The sequence below is a fragment of the Carassius auratus genome, chromosome 5 (assembly GCF_003368295.1).
Source record: "Carassius auratus strain Wakin chromosome 5, ASM336829v1, whole genome shotgun sequence".
NCBI lineage: Eukaryota > Metazoa > Chordata > Actinopteri > Cypriniformes > Cyprinidae > Carassius > Carassius auratus.
The window spans coordinates 2172086-2195133 of record NC_039247.1 but is presented as its reverse complement, the minus strand read 5'-3'; the positions used below and the strand labels follow the sequence as shown (position 1 = coordinate 2195133).

At 43.7% G+C, this 23048-nt stretch overlaps 1 protein-coding gene across 1 annotated transcript in view; it reads left to right on the top strand.

Moving 5' to 3' along the window:
* The window catches only part of tek (TEK tyrosine kinase, endothelial), a 36349-nt gene extending 23519 nt beyond the window's left edge, over positions 1 to 12830 (top strand). Inside the window, exons 18-23 of the mRNA XM_026244055.1 lie at positions 11606 to 11719; positions 11793 to 11863; positions 11978 to 12018; positions 12111 to 12207; positions 12279 to 12378; positions 12486 to 12830. Coding sequence (XP_026099840.1) covers positions 11606 to 11719; positions 11793 to 11863; positions 11978 to 12018; positions 12111 to 12207; positions 12279 to 12378; positions 12486 to 12560 — 498 coding nt within the window. The 3' untranslated portion in view covers positions 12561 to 12830. The remainder of the gene's footprint in view (positions 1 to 11605; positions 11720 to 11792; positions 11864 to 11977; positions 12019 to 12110; positions 12208 to 12278; positions 12379 to 12485) is intronic.
* The last annotated feature ends 10218 nt before the right edge of the window (positions 12831 to 23048 follow it).

Sequence of the window (23048 nt, the reverse complement as noted above, 5' to 3'; positions counted from 1 at the left end):
AGAAACAGACAAATATTAGCGTAGATGCCATTCTTCTAATGATGTAGCAAGTACATAGGGTGTTATGTGAAGTGTTTCCGGTTCCGGTTTACCTAATTAATGCAGCCTAAAAATCCTTTGATGGATTTGGATATTAAAAGCATATTAGTATGTTATGTGTATGCCAGATTAAAGAGATGGGTCTTTAATCTAGATTTAAACTGCAAGAGTGTGTCTGCCTCCCGAACAATGTTAGGTAGGTTATTCCAGAGTTTAGGCGCCAAACAGGAAAAGGATCTGCCGCCCGCAGTTGATTTTGATATTCTAGGTATTATCAAATTGCCTGAGTTTTGAGAACGTAGCAGACGTAGATTAGTATAATGTAAAAGGAGCTCATTCAAATACTGAGGTTCTAAACCATTCAGGGCTTTATAAGTAATAAGCAATATTTTAAAATCTATACGATGTTTGATAGGGAGCCAGTGCAGTGTGGACAGGACCGGGCTAATATGGTCATACTTCCTGGTTCTAGTAAGAACTCTTGCTGCTGCATTTTGGACTAGCTGTAGTTTGTTTACTAAGCGTGCAGAACAACCACCCAATAAAGCAGTAGAGCTGTAATCGGGCCTTAAAAGTTAGGCCCGACAGGTTTCGGCCCTAGCCCGACAAGTACATTTTGATTGACAGCTTTTTTAAACCCCGAACCCGTTTACAGCCCGACATTATTCAAATGTGCGCACGCACACAGCTCTTTTGCCTTTTGCCAACAATGAGCAATTTATTCATGTTTTAACATAATTTACTCATAACTAACGTAGACTAGACCACTTGGAAGTTGGAATAAAGAAATAAAATAAGTCCTGTGTCACATCGTAACATCTCAGCATTCTAGACATAGGCTCATTTAACCTATAAATAGACCAACGCACCAATAAAAACGAGTCATTTAAAAAAAAAAAAATTAAGATACATTTTAAATTAAGATGGGTATTTGGCAATAACGAAATTAAGATAAAGGCTCCGCCGGATTTGCTTTATTTAATAAAAGAATAATGCCAACATTAGCGTAAATACTCTGTCAACATTATGCATTTAAGACTCAATGAATATTTAGTTATCATTTGAAAAACCTTTACTCACAGAGATTAGGCTAGGTCTACATGTTTTTGTGGAGGGAAATGAATGAATCCACTGTATATGTCTTCAGCGCGCTCCTGCGCTCACTGATGGTGCGTCATTATTCACTCATTATTCTCATTATAAGCATGGTCAAAACTTTTCCACACCTCAGACTTTGCTTTAGTTGCTGGTGCAACCAAAACGTAATCACCAGAGGCAAGCCTCCGTTACACCTGCTCAGCATTCATTTTCGCATCTTTCTCGCACTAATCGAAACACATCACATGACCGCTCGTTTACCTCGCAAACCGGAGCGCAAGCCCGAGCCCGGCTAAATTCCCGTCGGGTTCGGGCAAAGATCTTCAGCTCTATAAAGCATTACAATAATCTAACCTTGAGGTCATAAATGCATGGATTAACATTTCTGCATTTGACATTGAGAGCATAGGCCGCAATTTAGATATATTTTTGAGATGGAAAAATGCAGTTTTACAAATGCTAGAAAGGTGGCTTTCTAAGGAAAGATTGCGATCAAGTAGCACACCTAGGTTCCTAACTGATGACGAAGAATTGACAAAGCAACCATCAAGTCTTAGACAGTGTTCTAGGTTATTACAAGCAGAGTTTTTAGGCCCTATAATTAACACCTCTGTTTTTTCTGAAATTACTCGTCATCCAATTTTTTATATCGACTATGCATTCCATTAGTTTTTCAAATTGGTGTGTTTCACCGGGCTGCGAGGAAATATAGAGCTGAGTATCATCAGCATAACAGTGAAAGCTAACACCATGTTTCCTGATGATATCTCCCAAGGGTAACATATAAAGCGTGAAGAGTAGCGGCCCTAGTACTGAGCCTTGAGGTACTCCATACTGCACTAGTGATCGATATGATACATCTTCATTCACTGCTACGAACTGATGGCGGTCATATGAGTACGATATAAACCATGCTAATGCACTTCCACCGATGCCAACAAAGTGTTCAAGTCTAAGCAAAAGAATGCTGTGGTCAATTGTGTCAAACGCAGCACTAAGATCCAATAAAACTAATAGAGAGATACACCCACGATCAGATGATAAGAGCAGATTATTTGTAACTCTAAGGAGAGCAGTCTCAGTACTATGATACGGTCTAAATCCTGACTGGAAATCCTCACATATACCATTTTTCTCTAAGAAGGAATATAATTGTGAGGATACCACCTTTTCCAGTATCTTGGACAGAAAAGGGAGATTCGAGATTGGTCTATAATTAACAAGTTCTTTGCGGTCAAGTTGTGGATTTTTTGATGAGAGGCGTAATAACAGCCAGTTTGAAGGTTTTGGGGACATATCCTAATGACAATGAGGAATTAATAATAGTCAGAAGAGGACCTATGACTTCTGGAAGCACCTCTTTTAGGAGCTTAGATGGTATAGGGTCTAACATACATGTTGTTGGTTTAGATGATTTAACAAGTTTATACAATTCTTCCTCCTATAGTAGAGAATGAGTGGAACTGTTCCTCAGGGGGTCTATAGTGCACTGTCTGATGTGATACTGTATCTGATGGCTGAATGGTTGCAATTTTATCTCTAATAGTATCGATTTTAAGTAAAGTAGTTCACAAAGTCATTACTGTTGTGGTGTTGGGAAATGTCATATGAATAAATACCTAGGGTTATGTTTGTTTTCTTCTAAAAGAGACAAAAAGTTATCAGATCTAGCAGTTTTTAATGCTTTTCTATAGGATATGCTACTTTCCCGCCAAGCAATACGAAATACCTCTAGTTTTGTTTTCCTCCAGCTGCGCTCCATTTTCCTTAAGTGTAAAGGAGCAACTGTATTTAAAGTGCTAGAAAAGAGAGAGTCCATAGTTTCTGTTACATCATCAAGATGTTCTGAGGTTTTGCATATGCTAAGGAATTTGAATACATCAGGAAGATAACTTAAAAAGCAGTCTTTTGTGGTAGAAGTGATGGTTCTTCGATACTTGTAACAAGAAGTAGAATTTACAATTTTGGCTATATGAAGTTTGCACAGAACTAAATAATGATCTGAGATATCATCACTTGGCTGAATAATTTCAACACTATCAACATCAATTCCATGTGACAGTATTAAATCTAGAGTCCTGGTGGTCGTCTGAGACAAGGTCTTTACAGGGGATCTGTATCTGGGGCTCTAGTTGTCCTGGTCTCCGCTGTCTTTCAGGGATGTAGATGTCCTTTCTAGGTGCTGATCCACCATCTGGTCTGGATACGTACTGGATCCGGGTGACTGCAGTGACCCTCTGATCTGGATACAGACTGGGTCTGGTGGCTACGGTGACCTCGGAATAAAAGAGAAACAGTCTAATATTAGTGTAGATGCCATTCTTCTAATGATGTAGCAATATTCTAGGTATTATTAGTTTTGAGAATGTAGCGGATGTGGAGGATTATAATATAACAGGAGCTCATTCAAATACTGAGGTGCTAAACCATTCAGGGCTTTATAAGTAATAAGCAAGATTTTAAAATCTATACAATGTGTAATAGCCAGTGTTGACAGGACCGGGCTAAAATGGTCATACTTCCTGGTTCTAGTAAAAACTCTTGCTGCTGCATTTTGGACTAGCTGTAGTATTTTTACTAAGCGTGCAGAACAACCACCCAATATAGTATTACAATAATCTAACCTTGAGGTCATAAATGGATGGATTAACATTTCTGCATTTTACATTGAGAGTGTATTGACGACTTGATAGCTAGGACTGTATCTGTAGCTAGTTGGGGACAAGTGACCACTGTGGTGCATCGATAAGAATGCAATTGGATGCTGTAAATCTCTTCGATGGTTTTATTGACACTCAGCAGAGGATTATCTGTCTTCATGTATGTACAGTATATGTGTGGTTCTACAATAAACAATAAAAGAAAGAAAATATCAGAATACAATTAAACAACATTGCTGACATGATTCAATTAGCAAAGCTAATAAATTGTAATTATTATACATTTCCCTTTAAGTAGCTTTAGCTGCTTATACATATCAAATAACCAAATAAAATATCAGATAACACATTATCTTCTTAGGAAGTCGTGGCCTAATGGTTAGAGGGTTGGACTCCCAATCGAAGGGTTGTGGGTTCTAGTCTCGGGCCGGACGGAATTGTGGGTGGGGGAGTGCATGTACAGTTCTCTCTCCACCTTCAATACCACGACTTAGGTGCCCTTGAGCAAGGCATCGAACCCCCAACTGCTCCCCGGGTGCCGCAGCATAAATTGCTGCCCACTGCTCCGGGTGTGTGCTCACAGTGTGTGTGTGTGTGTGTGTGCGCATTTCGGATGGGTTAAATGCAGAGCACAAATTCTGAGTATGGGTCACCATACTTGGCTGAATGTCACTTCACTTCTTATTGACTTAAAGAACAGCCTTCATACTGCTAGTTATCAATACTATCAACCCAAAAAAACATAGGTTTCTACTTCTCAACCACAATTACACTCAGATAATAACTATAAAGTGTCAAGTGAGAACACATATAAACACAATATTAATATAAAAATAATACTAATAGGCATTAACATAATGCTAGCAAACTTAATGCTAACATACTGCATTTCAATAGAGTATCTCTGAATAAACTCTTAACAACCCAAGGCACCGAAATACACATACGTAAACATTTAGATCAGGGTACTCACATGTCTCTAAACGCACACATGCACAGATATCAACATGGAAGACATCTATTCACCTCAACCAACTCAAAAATGAAACTAAAACTATTAGCGCTAAAACTGTGTCCTCTCTGTGACCCCGAAACGAAGCCGCTGATTGGCTAATCCCCATAACAGCAAGTCCTTCTTCACAGAGAGCATAGGCTGTAATTTAGATATACTTTTGCGATGGAAAAATGCAGTTTTACAAATGCTAAAAACATGGCATTCTAAGGAAAGATTGCTATCAAATAGCACACATAGGTTCCTAACTGATGATGAAGAATTGACAGAACCGCCATCAAGTCTTGGACAGTGTTCTAGGTTATTACATGCAGAGTTTTTAGGTCCTATAATTAACACCTCTGTTTTTTCAGAATTTAGCAGTAGGAAATTACTCATTGTAGTAAGTTCGTGTGGCAAGGAAGAGGACAAAGGGGTCGGCTGGACTGCTGACGTATTTATTTAACCAAAACTAAACAAAGAACAAAGAAAATCACAAACACCCAAACGGTGACTCTTATTCTGACACGCTCTGTCAAACTTCCGGTTTACTCCTTCAGGTTTTCCATCTCCGGTTCGGGTCAGCAGTCCGTCTCTCTCTCGCTTACATCCGTTTCTCCTGGCGTTTTATACTCTCTCCACGCCAATTACTAGAACGAGAAACAGGTGATGATAATTTTTGCCCAAACCACTCACTTACCGCTCGTCTCCTGATTCTCTCTCCCGCTGCAGACTTCGCTAAACCACGCCCCCCCCTGCCACATACCCCCACCGCCCGACTCAGGCCGGGGAGCCATCCGGCCTGCAGCCCCCCCCCCCATTTCTGGAGAGGAAGTCGGCCACCGCCATCTGAACACCCGGCCTGTGGATCACCTTGAACTTAAAAGGCTGAAGAGCTAGATACCAACGAGTGATCCGCGCGTTGGTATCCTTCATGCGGTGGAGCCACTGCAGCGGAGCGTGGTCCGAACAGAGGGTGAACTCCCGTCCCAGGAGATAATAGCGGAGGGTGAGGACGGCCCATCTGATGGCAAGGCACTCTTTCTCGATGGTGCTGTACTTAGCCTCTCTCTTCGAGAGCTTCCGGCTAATGTACAGCACCGGCCGTTCCTCCCCCTCTATCTCCTGGGGCAGGACTGCCCCCAGCCCCCTGTCCGATGCGTCTGTCTGCAACAGAAAAGGGAGAGAAAAATCAGGAGAGTGTAACAGCGGCCCGCCACACAGAGCAGCCTTGACCTGAGTAAAGGCCTGCTGACACGGCTCCGTCCACTGGACCGTATCTGGTACCTCCTTTTTAGTAAGGTCAGTCAAAGGGCTGGTGAGGTCCGAATAATTAGGAATAAACCGTCTATAATATCCCGCCAGCCCCAAGAACTGTCTTACCTCCTTTTTGGTCTTGGGTCATGGGCAGGTCGCAATAGCGGCAGTCTTATCAATTTGGGGACGCACCTGCCCATGCCCCAAGTGGAAGCCCAGATACCTTACTTCCACACGCCCAATCGCACACTTCTTTGGGTTGGCCGTGAGCCCCGCTCCCCTCAGCGACCTCAGGACAGCCCTCAGATGCTGCATATGCCGCTGCCAGTCATTACTAAATATAATAATATCATCTAGGTAGGCAGCAGCATATGCAGCATGGGGCCGTAGAATCCGATCCATGAGGCGCTGGAAGGTAGCTGGGGCCCCGAACAAGCCAAACGGAAGGGTAACAAATTGGTGTAATCCGAACGGCGTTGTGAAAGCGGTCTTTTCTCTGGACAATGGAGACAAGGGGATCTGCCAATAGCCCTTTGTTAAGTCCAATGTCGAATAAAAGCGAGCCGTGCCTAGCCGATCAAGCAACTCGTCAACCCGCGGCATTGGATACGCGTCGAATTTCGACACAGCATTCACCTTGCGGTAATCTACACAGAATCGGACTGAGCCGTCCGTTTTCGGAACTAAAACTATCGGGCTCGCCCAGTTACTATTAGATTCTTCTATTACCCCCATGTCAAGCATAGCGCCCAATTCAGCCTGAACTACTTGTTTCTTGTGCTCAGGTAAACGATACGGCCGGCTGCGAACTACCACGCCCGGCTCGGTCTCGATATGGTGCTGAATTAGGTTAGTACGGCCCGGTAGGGGCGAGAAGACGTCGGCAAACTCTGCCTGCAATTTCGTTACATCAGTGAGTTGGGACGGCGAGAGGTGGTCTCCACCTGGAGCCAGGGCGAGGGATTGGGGTTTGATATTCGCCTCTGGCCCGAGATCATCCTCTCCGCCAATCACCGTTGCCAACATCACTGATTCCGCCTCATTCCATTTTTTAAGGAGGTTGAGGTGGTATATCTGACTGGACCCGTTCCTATCGGACCGTATTACCTCATAATCGAGATCTCCGACCTGTCGTGCGACCTCAAATGGTCCCTGCCACTTAGCCATTAATTTGGAGCTCGACGTTGGGAGTAATACAAGTACTTTCTCTCCCGGTGCAAATTTGCGTAACCTAGTTCCCCTGTTATACAGCTGGCTCTGGCGGTCCTGGGCTTGTAACAAATTCTCCATGGATAGCCGCCCCAATGTGTGGAGTTTTGTTCTCAAGTCCAGCACATACTGAATTTCGTTTTTGCCCTGAGACGGTCCCTCCTCCCAAGTTTCTCTCAGTACGTCGAGCACCCCCCGGGGCTGGCGTCCATAGAGAAGCTCGAAGGGGGAAAACCCCGTGGAGGCTTGTGGGACCTCTCGCACAGCAAATAACAAGGGCTCTAGCAACCTATCCCAATTTTTGGCGTCTTCGTGAACGAACTTACGAATCATGGATTTAAGGGTGCGATTAAATCGTTCGACCAGGCCGTCGGTTTGTGGGTGATAGACGCTAGTTCGAATCGATTTAATGCCCAACAATCCGTACAGTTCGCGTAGCGTACGTGACATAAACGCCGTGCCCTGATCGGTGAGGATTTCTTTTGGAACCCCCACCCGGGAGATAAGACGAAACAGGGCATCCGCAACACTTTTAGCGGAAATGTTGCGGAGGGCCACCGCTTCAGGATATCGTGTTGCATAATCAACTATGACTAATGCAAAGCGATGTCCTCGTGCCGATCGCTCTAATGGCCCGATGAGGTCCATGCCAATTCTCTCGAAGGGGACCTGCATTAAGGGAAGAGGGCGCAAAGGCGCTTTTGGGGCGGCCGGTGGGTTTACCAATTGACATTCCGGACAAGACGCGCACCACCTGCGCACGTTGTCATGAATGCCCGGCCAAAAGAAACGGGCCATGAGGCGATTTAGTGTTGCGGCCTGTCCCAAATGGCCCGCCATAGGATTAGAATGAGCCGCCTGGAAAAGCATTTCCCGGAGGCTCTTTGGAATTAACAATTGGGTTGTATTCAATTTTGTCCGAGCGTCTTGGGTCACTCTATACAACCGGTCTTTTAAAATGGCAAAATACGGATAGGAGAGCGGGAGGGCAGGTTGGAGAGACTGGCCATCGATGGCGCGGACCTGTTGAAATGCATGTTTTAGTGTCTCATCCTGAGACTGCTCCAGAGGAAAGTCATCACGCTCCGAGAGAATTAGTCTCCCGATTTCGTTCGGTTCCCCTGAAGCAGACCACAGCGACCCTGGCTCAGTTTCTCCCACCTGTACCCGCACGGCCTCCTTCCGTGCCTTATTTCCCCAAGAGGCATCCGCACATAACGACCCCAATAAAACCGTAAACGCGGGCCAATTCGTTCCCAAAATTACCGGATGCCGGAGGTGGGGACTAACCGCCACCTCTACACTATGCTTTTGTCCCCGGGAAATGAATGCTAATTGGGACAACCGGATACTCCACCACATCCCCGTGTACACACCGCACCTTAACCACGCGGCTTGTATCCAATGCCCCCGGTTGAATCCGAGTGAGAGTGGAGAAAGTGGAAGCACTGTCCCCCCCAGCAGGCACAATCCCTGCCCCCCTGGGCGGGGCCCTTGGGCTCACGAAGTGTCCATGGTCGATCCCGCCCCGCCCCCGGGGCGGGACACGAGGAGGGCCGGGTGGACGGGACCAAGGGAGAGGGACAGGGCGAGAGAGAGAGGGGGGAGAGAGAGAAGGAGAGAGAGAGTTAGCAGGTGGGGGTGCGCCGACCCCTGGGCACGCCACCATGTGGTCCTCCGCCAGATGGATGGCCGAGTCCAGCGACGTGGGGCGGTGGCACTGGACCCACTCGGCCGTCTTCTTGGGAAGCCGAGCGATGAACTGCTCCAGCACCACCAGGTCGACGACATGCTCCACGTCACTTCCCTCGGCCAGTAGCCACTTGCGGCAGGAGTCCCGGAGATGTTGGGCCATCGCGAAAGGCCGGCCGGCCTCGCCCAAATCCAGGGACCGGAAGCGCTGGCGATGTTGCTCTGGCGACCGGCCGATAATGGCCCTCTTGAGGTCGTCGAAGACCAGGAGGTTCGCCACCGGAAGTTGTTGCGCGGCCACCTGGGCCTCACCGGAGAGCAGGGGTATTAGGCGTACCGGCCACTGCTCGCGGGGCCACCCGCCACCTTCCGGTTTTCCGTCTCCGGTTCGGGTCAGCAGTCCGTCTCTCTCTCGCTTGCATCCGTTTCTCCTGCCGTTTTATACTCTCTCCACGCCAATAACTAGAACAAGAAACAGGTGATGATAATTTTTGCCCAAACCACTCACTTACCGCTCGTCTCCTGATTCTCTCTCCCGCTGCAGACTTCGCTAAACCACGCCCCCCCTGCCACACTCGTCATCCAGTTTTTTATATCAACTATGCATTCCATTAGTTTTTCAAGTTGGTGTGTTTCACCGGGTCGCGAAGAAATATAGAGCTGAGTATCATCAGCATAACAGTGAAAGCTAACACCATGTTTCCTGATGATATCTCTCAAGGGTAACATATAAAGCTTGAAGAGTAGTGGCCCTAGTACTGAGCCTTGAGGTACTCCATACTGAACTTGTGATCGATATGATACATCTTCATTCACTGCTACGAACTGATGGCGGTCATATAAGTACGATTTAAACCATGCTAATGCACTTCCATAAATGCCAACAAAGTGTTCAAGTCTATGCAAAAGAATGTTGTGGTCAATTGTGTCAAACGCAGCACTAAGATCCAATAAAACTAATAGAGATATACAACCACGATCGGATGATAAGAGCAGGTAATTTGTAACTCTAAGGAGAGCAGTCTTAGTACTATGATACGGTCTAAATCCTCACAGACACCATTTTTCTCTAAGAAGGAATATAATTGTGAGGATTCTACCTTTTCTAGTATCTTGGACAGAAAAGGGAGATTCGAGATTGGTCTATAATGAACTAGTTCTTTGGGGTCAAGTTGTGCTTTTTTGATGAGAGGCTTAATAACAGCCAATTTGAATGTGTTGGGGACATATCCTAATGACAATGAGGAATTAATAATAGTCAGAAGAGGATCTATAACTTCTGGAAGCACCTCTTTTAGGAGCTTATATGGTATAGGGTTTAACATACATGTTGTTGGTTTAGATGATTTAACAAGTTTATACAATTCTTCCTCTCCTATAGTAGAGAATGCGTGGAACTGTTCCTCAGGGGGACTATAGTGCACTGTGTGATGCGATACAGTAGCTGATGGCTGAATGGTTACAATTTTATCTCTAATAGTATCGATTTTAGAAGTAGTTCATAAAGTCATTACTGCTGTGCTGTTGGGAAATGTCTTGTTGATGCTTTATTTTTGTTAATTTAGCCACTGTATTGAATAAATACCTGGGGTTATGTTTGTTTTCTTCTAAAAGAGACAAAAAGTAATCGGATCTAGCAGTTGTTAATGCTTTTGTGTAGGATTGGTTACTTTCCCGCCAAGCAATACGAAATACCTCTAGTTTTGTTTTCCTCCAGCTGCGCTCCATATTTTCAGCTGCTCTCTTTAGGGTGCAAGTATGCTCATACCATGGTGTCAAACTGGTTTCCTTAACCTTCCTTATGCGTAAAGGAGCAACTGTATTTAAAATGCTAGAATAGAGAGAGTCCATAGTTTCTGTTACATCATCAAGTTGTTCTAAAGGTTTTGGATATGCTAAGTTAAGGAATGCTAAGATAGGGTGCGATGAGGAATTTGGTTACATCAGGAAGATTGACTACAAAGCAGTCTTTGTAGTAGAAGTGATGGTTCTACCATACTTGTGACAAGAATGTCTATAAATGCTGATCCCAATGCATATTTTTCATTATCAACATGGATATTAAAATCACCAACTATTAAAACTTTATCTGCAGCCACCACTAACTCGTATGTAAAATCACCAAAGTCTTTAATAAAGTATGTATGGTGGCCTGGTGGCCTGTATACAGTATCAATCAATCAATCACCTTTATTTATATAGTGCTTTAAACAAAATACATTGCATCAAAGCACTGAACAACATTCATTTGGAAAACAGTGTCTCAATAATGCAAAATGATAGTTAAGGCAGTTCATCATTGAATTCAGTGATGTCATCTCTGTTCAGTTAAATAGTGTCTGTGCAGTAGCCAGTACAAACATCACAGGGGACTTATCATTAACATTTGTTTCTCTGGATAATGTTATGAATCACCATTACTTCAAACGAGTTATACTTGAAGCCTACCAATGAGGACTGAACAGAAATCGGGAGACCTTTTACAAAAGCAAGAGAGGGACTAATGACAGAGGCGGTGTGGTGATTAACAGTAGTGGTGGTTCAAGCTTTGCACCACTGCACAATTAATTAACTCCAGATTAAGGCTGTAAAAACATTTCTGAATAACACTTACATAAACAATGACAATCAGCTTCTCCATTAATATTTTTCTCTGCAGTTTATCCATAGAGATCTAGCAGCCAGAAACATCCTGGTGGGAGAAAACTTTGTGGCAAAGATTGCTGATTTTGGCCTGTCCCGAGGTCAGGAGGTTTACGTGAAGAAGACCATGGTAATGACACAAAGACAGCTGATCTTGTCATGCATTATTGTACTTGCGTGATTTTAACGTTTTTTTTCCACAGGGACGTCTGCCAGTGAGATGGATGGCCATCGAATCTCTGAACTACAGTGTTTACACCAGCAACAGTGACGTGTAAGAGTCTGTGTGTATGTGTGTGTGTGTGTGTGTGTGTGTGTGTGTGTGTGTGTGTGAGTATGTGAGTGAGTGAGTGTTTTGTGCTGAGAGTAACCTTGTCTCTCTGCTCAGGTGGTCGTATGGTGTCTTGCTCTGGGAGGTGGTCAGCTTAGGTCAGTCACAAGATCAGTGCAGTCAGAGTTCAAGGTCTGATAATGACTGTTTTCTTACGGACATAATGTGATTTGGTGGCTTTGATTGGCAGGTGGAACGCCATACTGTGGCATGACGTGTGCGGAGCTGTACGAGAAACTCCCACAGGGCTATCGGCTGGAGAAGCCGCTCAACTGTGACGATGAGGTGTAAGTCTCAAACACCGGTGTCCATCTGCAGATGATAGAGTGGAGATGAGTCTGCTTCTCTGTCTCTGCAGGTATGAGCTGATGAAGCAGTGCTGGAAGGAGAAACCTTATGAGAGACCTTCATTCGCTCAGATCTTGAGGTCACTCAATCGTATGCTGGAAGAGAGGAAGGTATGAGATCCAGAGATGGAGCATTGGTTGTCTTCCAGTCAAGGTGCTCTGATGGTTTTAAACTTCATGTTGTTTTTCCCTAAACACTCTCCTCTCGTTCTCTCCAGACGTACGTCAACACCACGCTCTATGAGAAGTTCACATACGCCGGCATTGACTGTTCTGCAGAGGAAGCCGGCTGAAGCTTCACAGCTGACAAATCTCAGAGTGCTTAACGAATGGTTAATTAGATCCTCTGATCGGGATTCACAGTTTTACGCACATTGTGTTTCATTAAATGACTACCAGATCATATTGTTTGTAGATTTCATTGTTTTTAATAAATACCTGTCGTTTGATACTGAGAGCTAGATTGTTTTTAAATGTACATACTGTTTTGGGCAAAATAGAGCCCACAAAGCTTCTGGTTAAGCTTCTAGTTTTGTGACCAAATAAAGCAATATACAACTGTTTCTTAGCACACATGAAAAAACTCGACCTCTGCAGTACTGACAAATAAGAGCTCAGTGTGTGATCGTGTGCACGATTCAGGAATTGGTTGGACCTCTTTCAAAAGTTCAATTCAATTCAAGTTTATTTGTATAGCGCTTTTTACAATACAAATCATTACAAAGCAACTTTACAGAAAATTATGTTCCTACAATATTTAGTAGTTGCTTAAAGTGTGTAAAAATGTTTTTGATGATTAAAGGGATATTTCACTCAAAAATATCTGCTTAACCTCAGGGCATCCAAGATGTAGGTGACTTTATTTCTTCAGTAGAACACAGACAGAGATTTTTGGGTACACTGCACTGCAATGCCTAGATTTTAATTTTTGGGTGAACAATCAATTACAGGAATTTTTTGGCCATGAAACGGTTTCTTTAAATTGTCATTTTTAGACTTAGAAACACTGGTAATTTTAGCTAAAGTTGTTACGTAACACAGAGACAGGATGTAATTGCAAGGCGTGTTTATTGACAAACAGCACAAGAGTCAGATATACTAGACAAATCACAGGAAACACAGGTGGGCGGACACAAGGCTGATGGAATGGTGACACAGGGACTTCGGTGGACAACAGATGGTGGTGCTCGGTCCCATGATGATCCCTTGAATCCCGGTGTGTGTAATCCTCGTGACGGTGCTCGGTGATCCAGTGCAGAGTGAAGATCCAGGAACAACGACGAACAGGAAGACTCAGGCAGCAACTAGGGACACAGGAACAGGTACGGGAGAACACCGGGGAGAAACAACGATCTGACAACATGAAACACAAGTTACTGAAATTATATAGGTGACAAACAATTTAAATCAGCTGGCGCTGCTGATCATCGCTGATCAGTGACCACGCCCACAGACACACACACAACACTACACTAGAAGAGAGAGAGAGAGAGTGAATTCATGAACCGTGACAGTACCCCCTCCCTTAAGACTGCCTCCTGGCGTTCCCTGGCGGACTTACCTGACGATTGTAATCATCGATCAGAGAGTGATCCAGAATGTCTCTAGCAGGAACCCAACTTCTCTCCTCTGGTCCGTAACCCTCCCAGTCCACCAGGTACTGAAATCCGTGTCCCCTCCTTCTCGAGTCCAGAATACGACTAACCAAATAAGTAGGTTCCCCATCTACGAGACGTGGTGGGGGAGGAACCGGGACAGGCGGATTAATAGGTGCCCAAAACAAGGGTTTGATCTTTGATACATGGAAGGCAGGGTGAATTCTCCTGTACGTAGGAGGAAATTTGAGGTGGACTGCCACCGGACTAATGATTTTGGTGACAGGAAACGGGCCAATAAATTTGGGAGCAAGCTTATTAGAGACGGAGCGGAGAGGAATGTTCTTAGTAGAAAGCCACACTTTTTGACCAACGACGTATACAGGAGGCTTTGACCGGTGGCGATCGGCCTTGGCCTTGGTGCGCGCCCCCACTTGGAGAAGAGTCTCACGGACTCTAGTCCAAGTGTGCTGACACCTCTGGACGAAGGCGTGAGCGGAGAAGACCGCGACTTCGGATTCTGTACTGGCAAAAACTGGTGGCTGGTAACCTAAACTACACTCAAACGGAGTAAGGCCCGTAGCTGACACTGGTAAAGTTGTGTGCGTACTCCACCATAGAAAGTTGTTGGCTCCAAGAGGAAGGATTCTTGGAAACCAAACATCGCAATACTCTCTCCAGATCTTGGTTGGCCCTCTCTGATTGACCATTGCTTTGGGGATGAAACCCCGAAGAGAGACTAACCATCGCCCCAATAATATACAAAACTCTTGCCAAAATTTGGACACAAATTGGGGACCCCTGTCGGAGACCATGTCCATCGGGAGGCCATGTAAATGAAAGACGTGATCTATGACAGCAACCGCAGTCTCCTTGGCTGAAGGTAATTTGGGCAAGGCGATAAAATGAGCCACCTTCGAGAACCGGTCCACGACCGTCAAAACGACAGTCTTGCCCTGGGAGGGCGGGAGGGCGGTAACAAAATCTAGCGCGATGTGGGACCAGGGTCTCGAAGAGACTGACAGCAGTTGTAGTAACCCATCAGGGGGTCGGTTGGACGTCTTACCAGTGGCACAAACAGAGCAAGCCAAAACAAAACTACGGATATCACCAGCCATTAACGGCCACCAGAATCGTTGCTTGACCAAAAAGCTGGTACGATTAACTCCTGGATGACAAGCTATACTGGAGCAATGACCCCACTGAATGACTTCAGACCGGTACTCCTCAGGCACAAATAACCGGTTCGGTGGGCAATCGGGCAGAGGCGTTACCCCTTCTAAGGCCTTCATGACCTTCGATTCGACCTTCCATCTGAGAGTGGAGACCACTAATGTCTCGGGTAAAATACACTTGGGAGTGGGCGTTCGGAATGGTCAAAAACACGAGATAAAGAATCGGGTTTGATGTTTTTGGAACCCGGGCGGTACGAAAGAGAAAAGTCAAAACGACCGAAAAAAAGTGCCCACCTAGCCTGCCTAGAGTTGAGTCTTTTAGCAGTTCTAATATATTCTAAGTTCTTGTGATTGGTCCAAACAATAAAAGGTACCCCTGACCCTTCTAACCAGTGCCGCCATTCCTCCAGTGCTAACTTGACTGCCAACAACTCTCTGTTACCAATGTCATAATTACGTTCGGTAGGTGATAAACGATGAGAAAAAAATGCGCAAGGGTGAATCTTATCATCTGTGGCAGAACGTTGGGAAAGAACTGATCCTACCCCCACCTCTGACGCGTCGACCTCCACCACGAACTGACGTGATGGATCAGGGGCAATGAGGATGGGAGCCGAAACGAAGCGGCTCTTAAGTTTGGCAAATACAGCCTCCGCTGTATCGGACCACCTGAACGTCATTCTGGGGGAGGTCAAGGCGGTCAGAGGAGTGACTAGTTGGCTGACGTTACGAATAAAACGTCGATAAAAATTGGCGAATCCCAGAAACCTCTGTAGGGCCTTACGGGAATCTGGACTTGGCCAATCTACCATAGCCTTAACCTTGTCAGGATCCATACGCACTCCCTCAGACGAGACGATGTACCCTAAAAAGGGGACGGACTGTGCATGAAAAACGCATTTCTCCGCCTTGAAAAAAAAAACCCCATTCTCTAGCAACCTCTGAAGCACTCGTCTGACTTGCTGAACGTGTTCCTGGAGAGAAGAGGAAAAGATCAATATGTCATCCAGGTAAACATATATGAATTGATCAACCATATCTCTCAGCACGTCATTGATGAGTTCTTGGAAGACTGCGGGCGAGTTGGATAGCCCGAAGGGCATAACCAAGTATTCAAAGTGCCCTCTGGGGGTATTAAATGCGGTCTTCCATTCATCTCCATTCCTTATGCGAACCAAATGATAAGCGTTACGTAAATCCAATTTTGTGAAGACGGATGCTCCCTGCAACCGTTCGAAAGCTGAAGACATCAACGGCAAAGGATAAGTATGCTTTACCGTGATGTTGTTCAACCCTCGATAATCAATGCACGGTCGCAGAGACCCATCCTTCTTCCCCACAAAAAAGAACCCTGCCCCCGCTGGAGATGAGGAAGGTCTAATGAATTTGGATGCTAGAGAATCAGAAATATATTTCTCCATAGCCTCCCTCTCCGGAACAGAAAGTGAATATAACTTGCCCTTAGGCGGAGACTCACCTGGTACTAAGTCTATGGCACAGTCATAGGGATGATGTGGAGGAAGAGAAGCAGCACGAGACTTACTGAACACTTCTCTCAGGTCCTGGTACTCTTCGGGCACGTTAGATAAATTCACTGCCTCCTCCTGGAAAACAGACACAGGTACAGACGAACACGCAGATACTAGACATGACTCATGACACATATTACTCCACATAGATATTGAATTGTGCCCCCAATCGACTCTGGGATTGTGTTGTGTGAACCAAGGATGACCAAGTACGATGGGTGCCAGAGGTGAGTTCATGAGGAGTTATGTTATTGTCTCAGTGTGGTTGCCAGACGTGATGAGAGTGATGGGTTCAGTAGCATGAGTAATGTTGGGAAGCTGTTGTCAATTAAGAGCATTGACAGAAATCTTGTACGTGAGAGGGGTAATCCATAAAATTACCCTCTGCCCCCGAATCCAGTAAGGCCTTGGTGTCATGTGTGTTGGTTGCCCACCTTAGTCTTACCGGAAGGAGAGTAGATGATGATGGTGATGATGAGGTCTTCTCGGCGGAGATCCCACCCGATAGTAGCCTCCTAGTTACTACCGGGCTAGATCCTTTTAATGGGCATGAGTGGATGAAGTGGCCCACCCTCCCGCAGTATAGGCACAGTCCTTGGGATCTCTGCCGTTCTCTCTCCTCCCGGGAAAGCCAAGCTCTACCCACCTGCATGGGCTCTGGATCGTAAGAGGGACTGACCGTATCCAATTCCGGACGTCTGGTCTCCATGCTGCGAACTGGATGGTTTTGTTGGAAACGGCCCATTCTGCTCAGGCGAGCATCCACTCGAAGTGCTAATTCTACAAGTCCATTGAGACTAGTGGAGAAGTCCTGCATCTAAATCTCCCTCTGAATACGGTCAGCCAACTCATGCAGGAATCTGTCCCACTGTGCCTCCTTGTTCCATCGGCACTCTTCAGCCAGGGTGCGGAACTGGATGGAATACTCAAGACCCAAAATGGTCAAAACTCTGGTTCACCTGAATAACCTTCTGGTGTCGGCAGTCTCGGTTCTCGCTGTGGTGTGGGTGGTGCAGTGGAGACTCGTAGCTGTTGTATCTGCTGGGTGAGCTCGGACACCTGCGTCACAAGCACTTCGACCGCCCTCCCTGTGAGTAAGATGTTCTCCTCCTGGGTGTCCATTCTAGCGATGCTTCGAGCCGTAAACTCGTCCCACGTGGAAGCGCCTGCTACATCCATAGTGGTCAGATCGTTCTGTTACGTAACACAGAGACAGGATGTAATCGCAAGGCGTGTTTATTGACAAACAGCACAAGAGTCAGATATACTAGACGAATCACAGGAAACACAGGTGGGCGGACACAAGGCTGACGGAATGGTGACACAGGGACAACAGATGTTGGTGCTCAGTCCCGTGATGATCACTTGAATCCTGGTGTGTGTAATCCTCGTGACGGTGCTCGGTGATCCAGTGCAGAGTGAAGATCCAGGAACAACGACAAACAGGAAGACTCAGGCAGGAACTAGGGACACAAGAACAGGTACAGGAGAACACTGGGGAGAAACAACGATCTGACAACATGAAACAAAAGTTACTGAACTTATATAGGTGACAAACAATTGAAACCAGCTGGCGTTGCTGATCATCACTGATCAGTGACCACGCCCACAGACACACACACAACAGCACGCTAGACGAGAGAGAAAGAGAGTGAATTCATGAACCGTGACAAAAGTTTTGAATTTATCCACGCTCCAACTCATTTTAACATTATGATCACCAAAGTCACTATGTTTATGTATGCTGAATTAACCCATTCTGTACAGAGCTGAAATGGTTTCACATTTATTTGTATAGAGCTTTTCACAACACCGATCGTTTCATAGCATCTTTATGGAAAAAGCATTTTAATGATAGTGTCATTAGTCCCTCATGAATCTTGCATTAAATCATGAAACTTCCCTTAATCTTCAGCTCCAGGCGACTGTCAATCACAACCATTTCAAACTGAAACCTACAATCCAATAACTCTACAAGCAAGTGTGCACAAGATGTTTTGTGATATCATAAAGCTTAATGATTAGGAGCACTTTTCACTATGCCAGAGAATTGTCACTTGCATTGTGAACATTTAATAGTAAAAGACATGTCACTCATTTGACCTGAAACGGCAGAAAACATGTTCTCTTGGATTCTGTCAGTCTGCGGCTTTAATTTAATAATCCACATGAAGACTAAAGAGGACAAACGTCTCGTCTCTCACGGCTGTCCCTCGGCCGTCTCTCTCTGTGCCATGATCACACACACCTCGTAGACGTGGAAGGCAGCGAAGCCGGTGGCCAGCAGACAGACGGCTCCCAGAACATACCACCAGTTAAAGAGGCCGAAGGAAACTCCTTTGACGATGCAGTAGAGACTGAAACACACCAGAGCCACAGCAGAGAAGAGCTGCACACACAGCGGCGGCCCGGACGAGGACGGTTTCTCACCCATGATGAAGCCTTCAGTCGCCCAAGGTCTGGCAGACAGACCTGAGAGAAATCGGCTTGACTGGGAAAACAGTCTGACTAACAGCAGTGATATCGAAGAGAGTCTGTGTCAAGATGAAGAATGAACAGCACAAATGTGTTAATCTGGAGCTGAAGCAGAGATGTGATCGCTGTCTCTTATATCAGCCTCAGCTCACAAATCTGAGATTACCATCAAAGATCTGCAGTTTAATCCGGCGCGGAATTAAGATTGAAGGGTTTAAGAACCTTCTGATTTACAGGTTTCATGTAATCAAGGTAAGTGCAACTGATAAAGCACTTACAGACTCCAAGTGTGGCTTTTTCAGGTCAGCTAGAGATACTCTGCAGAGAAATAACCAGATTTTAATGCAAGGATATGTAGAAGTATTACAAACAGCAGCGGTGAAAGTTAAGTACAAGTTTCTGATAAAACCTTTATAATCAAATATTTCAGCTATATGTTCTCATAAATGTTGAGAGTGATGCAGTTAAATACAATGAAAATATTTTTTATTGCAATATTTAAGAAATTTACAGGGCAGGACGCTCAAGTTTCAAACAAAAAAGATGGATGAAAGTGTAACCCACACGTCAGATTTATATCATGAAAAGGAGGAAAAATATCTACTGGGTCTGAGTTCACCAAATATGTATAAATTTCTATTACAGTCAGAGGTGTAGTGATAAAAAAAGAGGTGGGTAAAATATAAATTCTGGGTGACCACATCGTAGTCACGGTAAGGTGGGCCACTGCCTACCGGTGTATGTGTATCCTGATGACATCGCTATAGGCTATCATTTGATATTACTACCAAGGTTATCACCGGTTGTTCCCTCATATAGGTCACACAATCACTATTCAATTCATACATTAATCTAAGTTCTTGTTAAAGAGACTCAAGAAGGAATAATAAGGTTGAAATCTATAAAGTTTACTAAATGACAAAACAGAGAGAAAAATTTTTTAAAAAGAGGAATAGAGAGGGAGGCTTATATCCAGTGGTTCCAATGCAATGCACTTGTACGTAATGTTTAGGGATTTTGGATTATTTTCATAGTCGATTAATCTGTTGAATATTTTTTCAATTAATCGGTTAGTTGTTTGGTCTATAATATGTCAGAAAAATGTGGATCAGTGTTTCCCCAAATGCCCAGGAATGGTCCTCAAATGTCTCGTTTTGTCCACAACTCAAAGATATTCAGTTGACTGTCACATAGGAGAGAAGACAATAGAACATATTCACATTTAACAAGCTGGAATCAAATATTTTTTTACTTTTGTCTTTCATATATTTTTAACAATGACACAGACTGGAATGACACAGACAGCTTCATTGCAGAAGGACATCCTTTTGGTCACGTGGTTCACGTGAGATGATTGACAGCTTTACAAACTAATGATATTGCACTGATGTTATAGCTGACGCGAATCAATAAGAGGAGAGTAATCGCTAGCTCTGTTAGCTGTTTTAGTTCTTCAGATCGCATAAATCAGTGTAAAATTAATAGAAATGTTATTCTGTATGACTACATATTTTACAAACATGTCATAAAAGTATTATCTCTTCAAATGTGCGCACCATTGGACTATAGCCCTGGGGCGGATCGTGGATAATGTATGTAATACGAACACAAATAAACCAGAGATGAGATGAATGGCTGCTGTATGAGTGATGATTTCTATTCAAAATAACGAACAATATTGTTATTATCAATTGCCTGATATCCATTTTTGAATTTTGATGCAGTCTGTTGCGTGTCGTTCATTTTGAACGAATCTTTAATATGAATCAGGACTACCGAGTTGTCTCAGAGAGTGATTCGTTCATTTTGTGTTGCGGATTACACAACATGTGGGTTCTGAATCGACAGGTGAGGTCCGAGTCTTTTATTCTTCATGTCAGTCCCATAGAGACGGGAAGAGAAAAGATAAGATTAGTTCATTTTGCTGAATGAGACTCAAAGATCAGAGTCAGTAAAATGATCCGAACTTCCCACTACTACTGGCAACACCGCAAGCATTGGTCAACACTGACAAGTTGCAGCGCAATATGAAAGACTTCATCTTTAACAACAAACAACCTATGAAACTAATAATGAACAACATGAAACTAAAAACGACATAACCTTAATTTAAAATGTCATAGGAACTGTAGGCTATTTAGAGGTGGATAAACTCAATATGGAGGTGGGTAAACGCTATTTTCTAATTTTGGGAGGTGCGTAAACGGCGTTTACGTGCGTTTAGCCTCCACTACATCCCTGATTACAGTAAATTGGAGTCTCGGATTCGGGATCTTCACAATTAACACAAAATTTTTAAAAAAATTATGTGTTTATAAAATGTGTCTGCACTTACATTTAATTCAGATCTCAATTTAGTCACTGACTGCTTGAATAAGGCACATACACAGTTTGCACCTATTGTATTCAATAATTTTCTCTTTCCCTTATTATACTGCACTGCAGTATGCTTTAAAGCCTTTCCTAAAACAAAACAAAACAAAATCTTTAGTTGATCACAATTCAGTCACTGAACAGTAAAGCTGTCAGTCAACAAATAAGTTGAAGATAAAAAAAAAAATACAGATAATAATAATACTATGAAAAAATGGAGATGAATACCAAAGTCCTGAATGAAGTAGGACATGTTTTAGCTGAGTTCAGTCAGTGTGTGTGTATGAGTGCCTACAGAATCCTTGCCGGAATGAACGATGAATAAAACTTTTCCTTCCTTTTCGAATGAATCCTCTGATTGCACAATCCATCCGTAGTGAAATCCAACTCCTTTCTCCCCTTCTGGCGCGAATCCGAAACGACCATGACGCGATGAATCAGTGTGATCTCATCAAGCACACACGGCATCCAATGATCACTAATGCAACAAAACAGTTCAGGCATTCATTTAAAGAAGAAATGGCGAGGATGTAAAAGATTAAGAAGCAGCCGAAATGCGGCTCGCATCTCTCACCACGAGCTGGCACGCAAGTGACGTCAGCCAACATCGACACACTATGTTAAATAATTAATTCTGTTTCGCAACAAAATCAAATACAATTATACAAAAATAATTATACTTTACATGCCTGAACATGTTATGCATTAAACAAGAAAAATAAAACACATACATAAAAAAAATTATCTCAGAAATATTGACAAATATTCATCAATCTATCAACTCAATTATGAGTGGGTTACATCCTCCCCTGCTCAAAACTCTGACCCTTAAGGCTAAACAACAGTTCACCCTGAGTTTGTTGCACCCTCATCTGCTGTTGCATCATTTCAAGTACTGAAATAGTTGGGTTGTGATTCTACATTTACACTTTGCCGCACACATTGCGCTTTCCAACCAACATAATCCTTCAATTTACTTGGGGGTCTCTTTTCTCTTTGGGACCTTCTCAACCTCAAAATAGAATCATGTCTCTCTTCAGCACTCAACCAGAGGTGGGTAGAGTACCCAAAAACTTTACTCAAGTAAAAGTAAAAGTAATTCTAGAAATATTTACTCAAGTAAAAGTAAAAGTGCTAGTCTTGAATAGTTACTTGAGTAAGAGTAAAAGAGTATCGGATAAAAAATCTACTCAAGTAGTTAGTTACTAGTTACTTTGGGTCATATATACGGAGCCTTTTTTTATATAGATATATAGACAAAAATTTATGCAATGTATGTGTGTGTGTATAAATGTATATATTTCATCAGCCTTTAATCCAATTTATGTAATTTATTATAAAACCCTGTCTGTTTATTTAAGTAACAAATATAGGTATCATGCCATAACATATTTTTAATACGACTGACTTTATTTTAAATGTGAATTTAACATTGAAAGTTAATGTGATATAAATATTGCTACTAATCTTTCATTGTTCAGAAAGAGAGCAAATAACATTTACATTATTAAACATAATTTTCACTGACAGTCTAGATTTCATTCACTCTCAGAAACTCCCATTAAAATCACTGAAACTGTTAACACTGTGAAATCAATATCTTAATTATAGATTCGTACACACATCTGCACTTT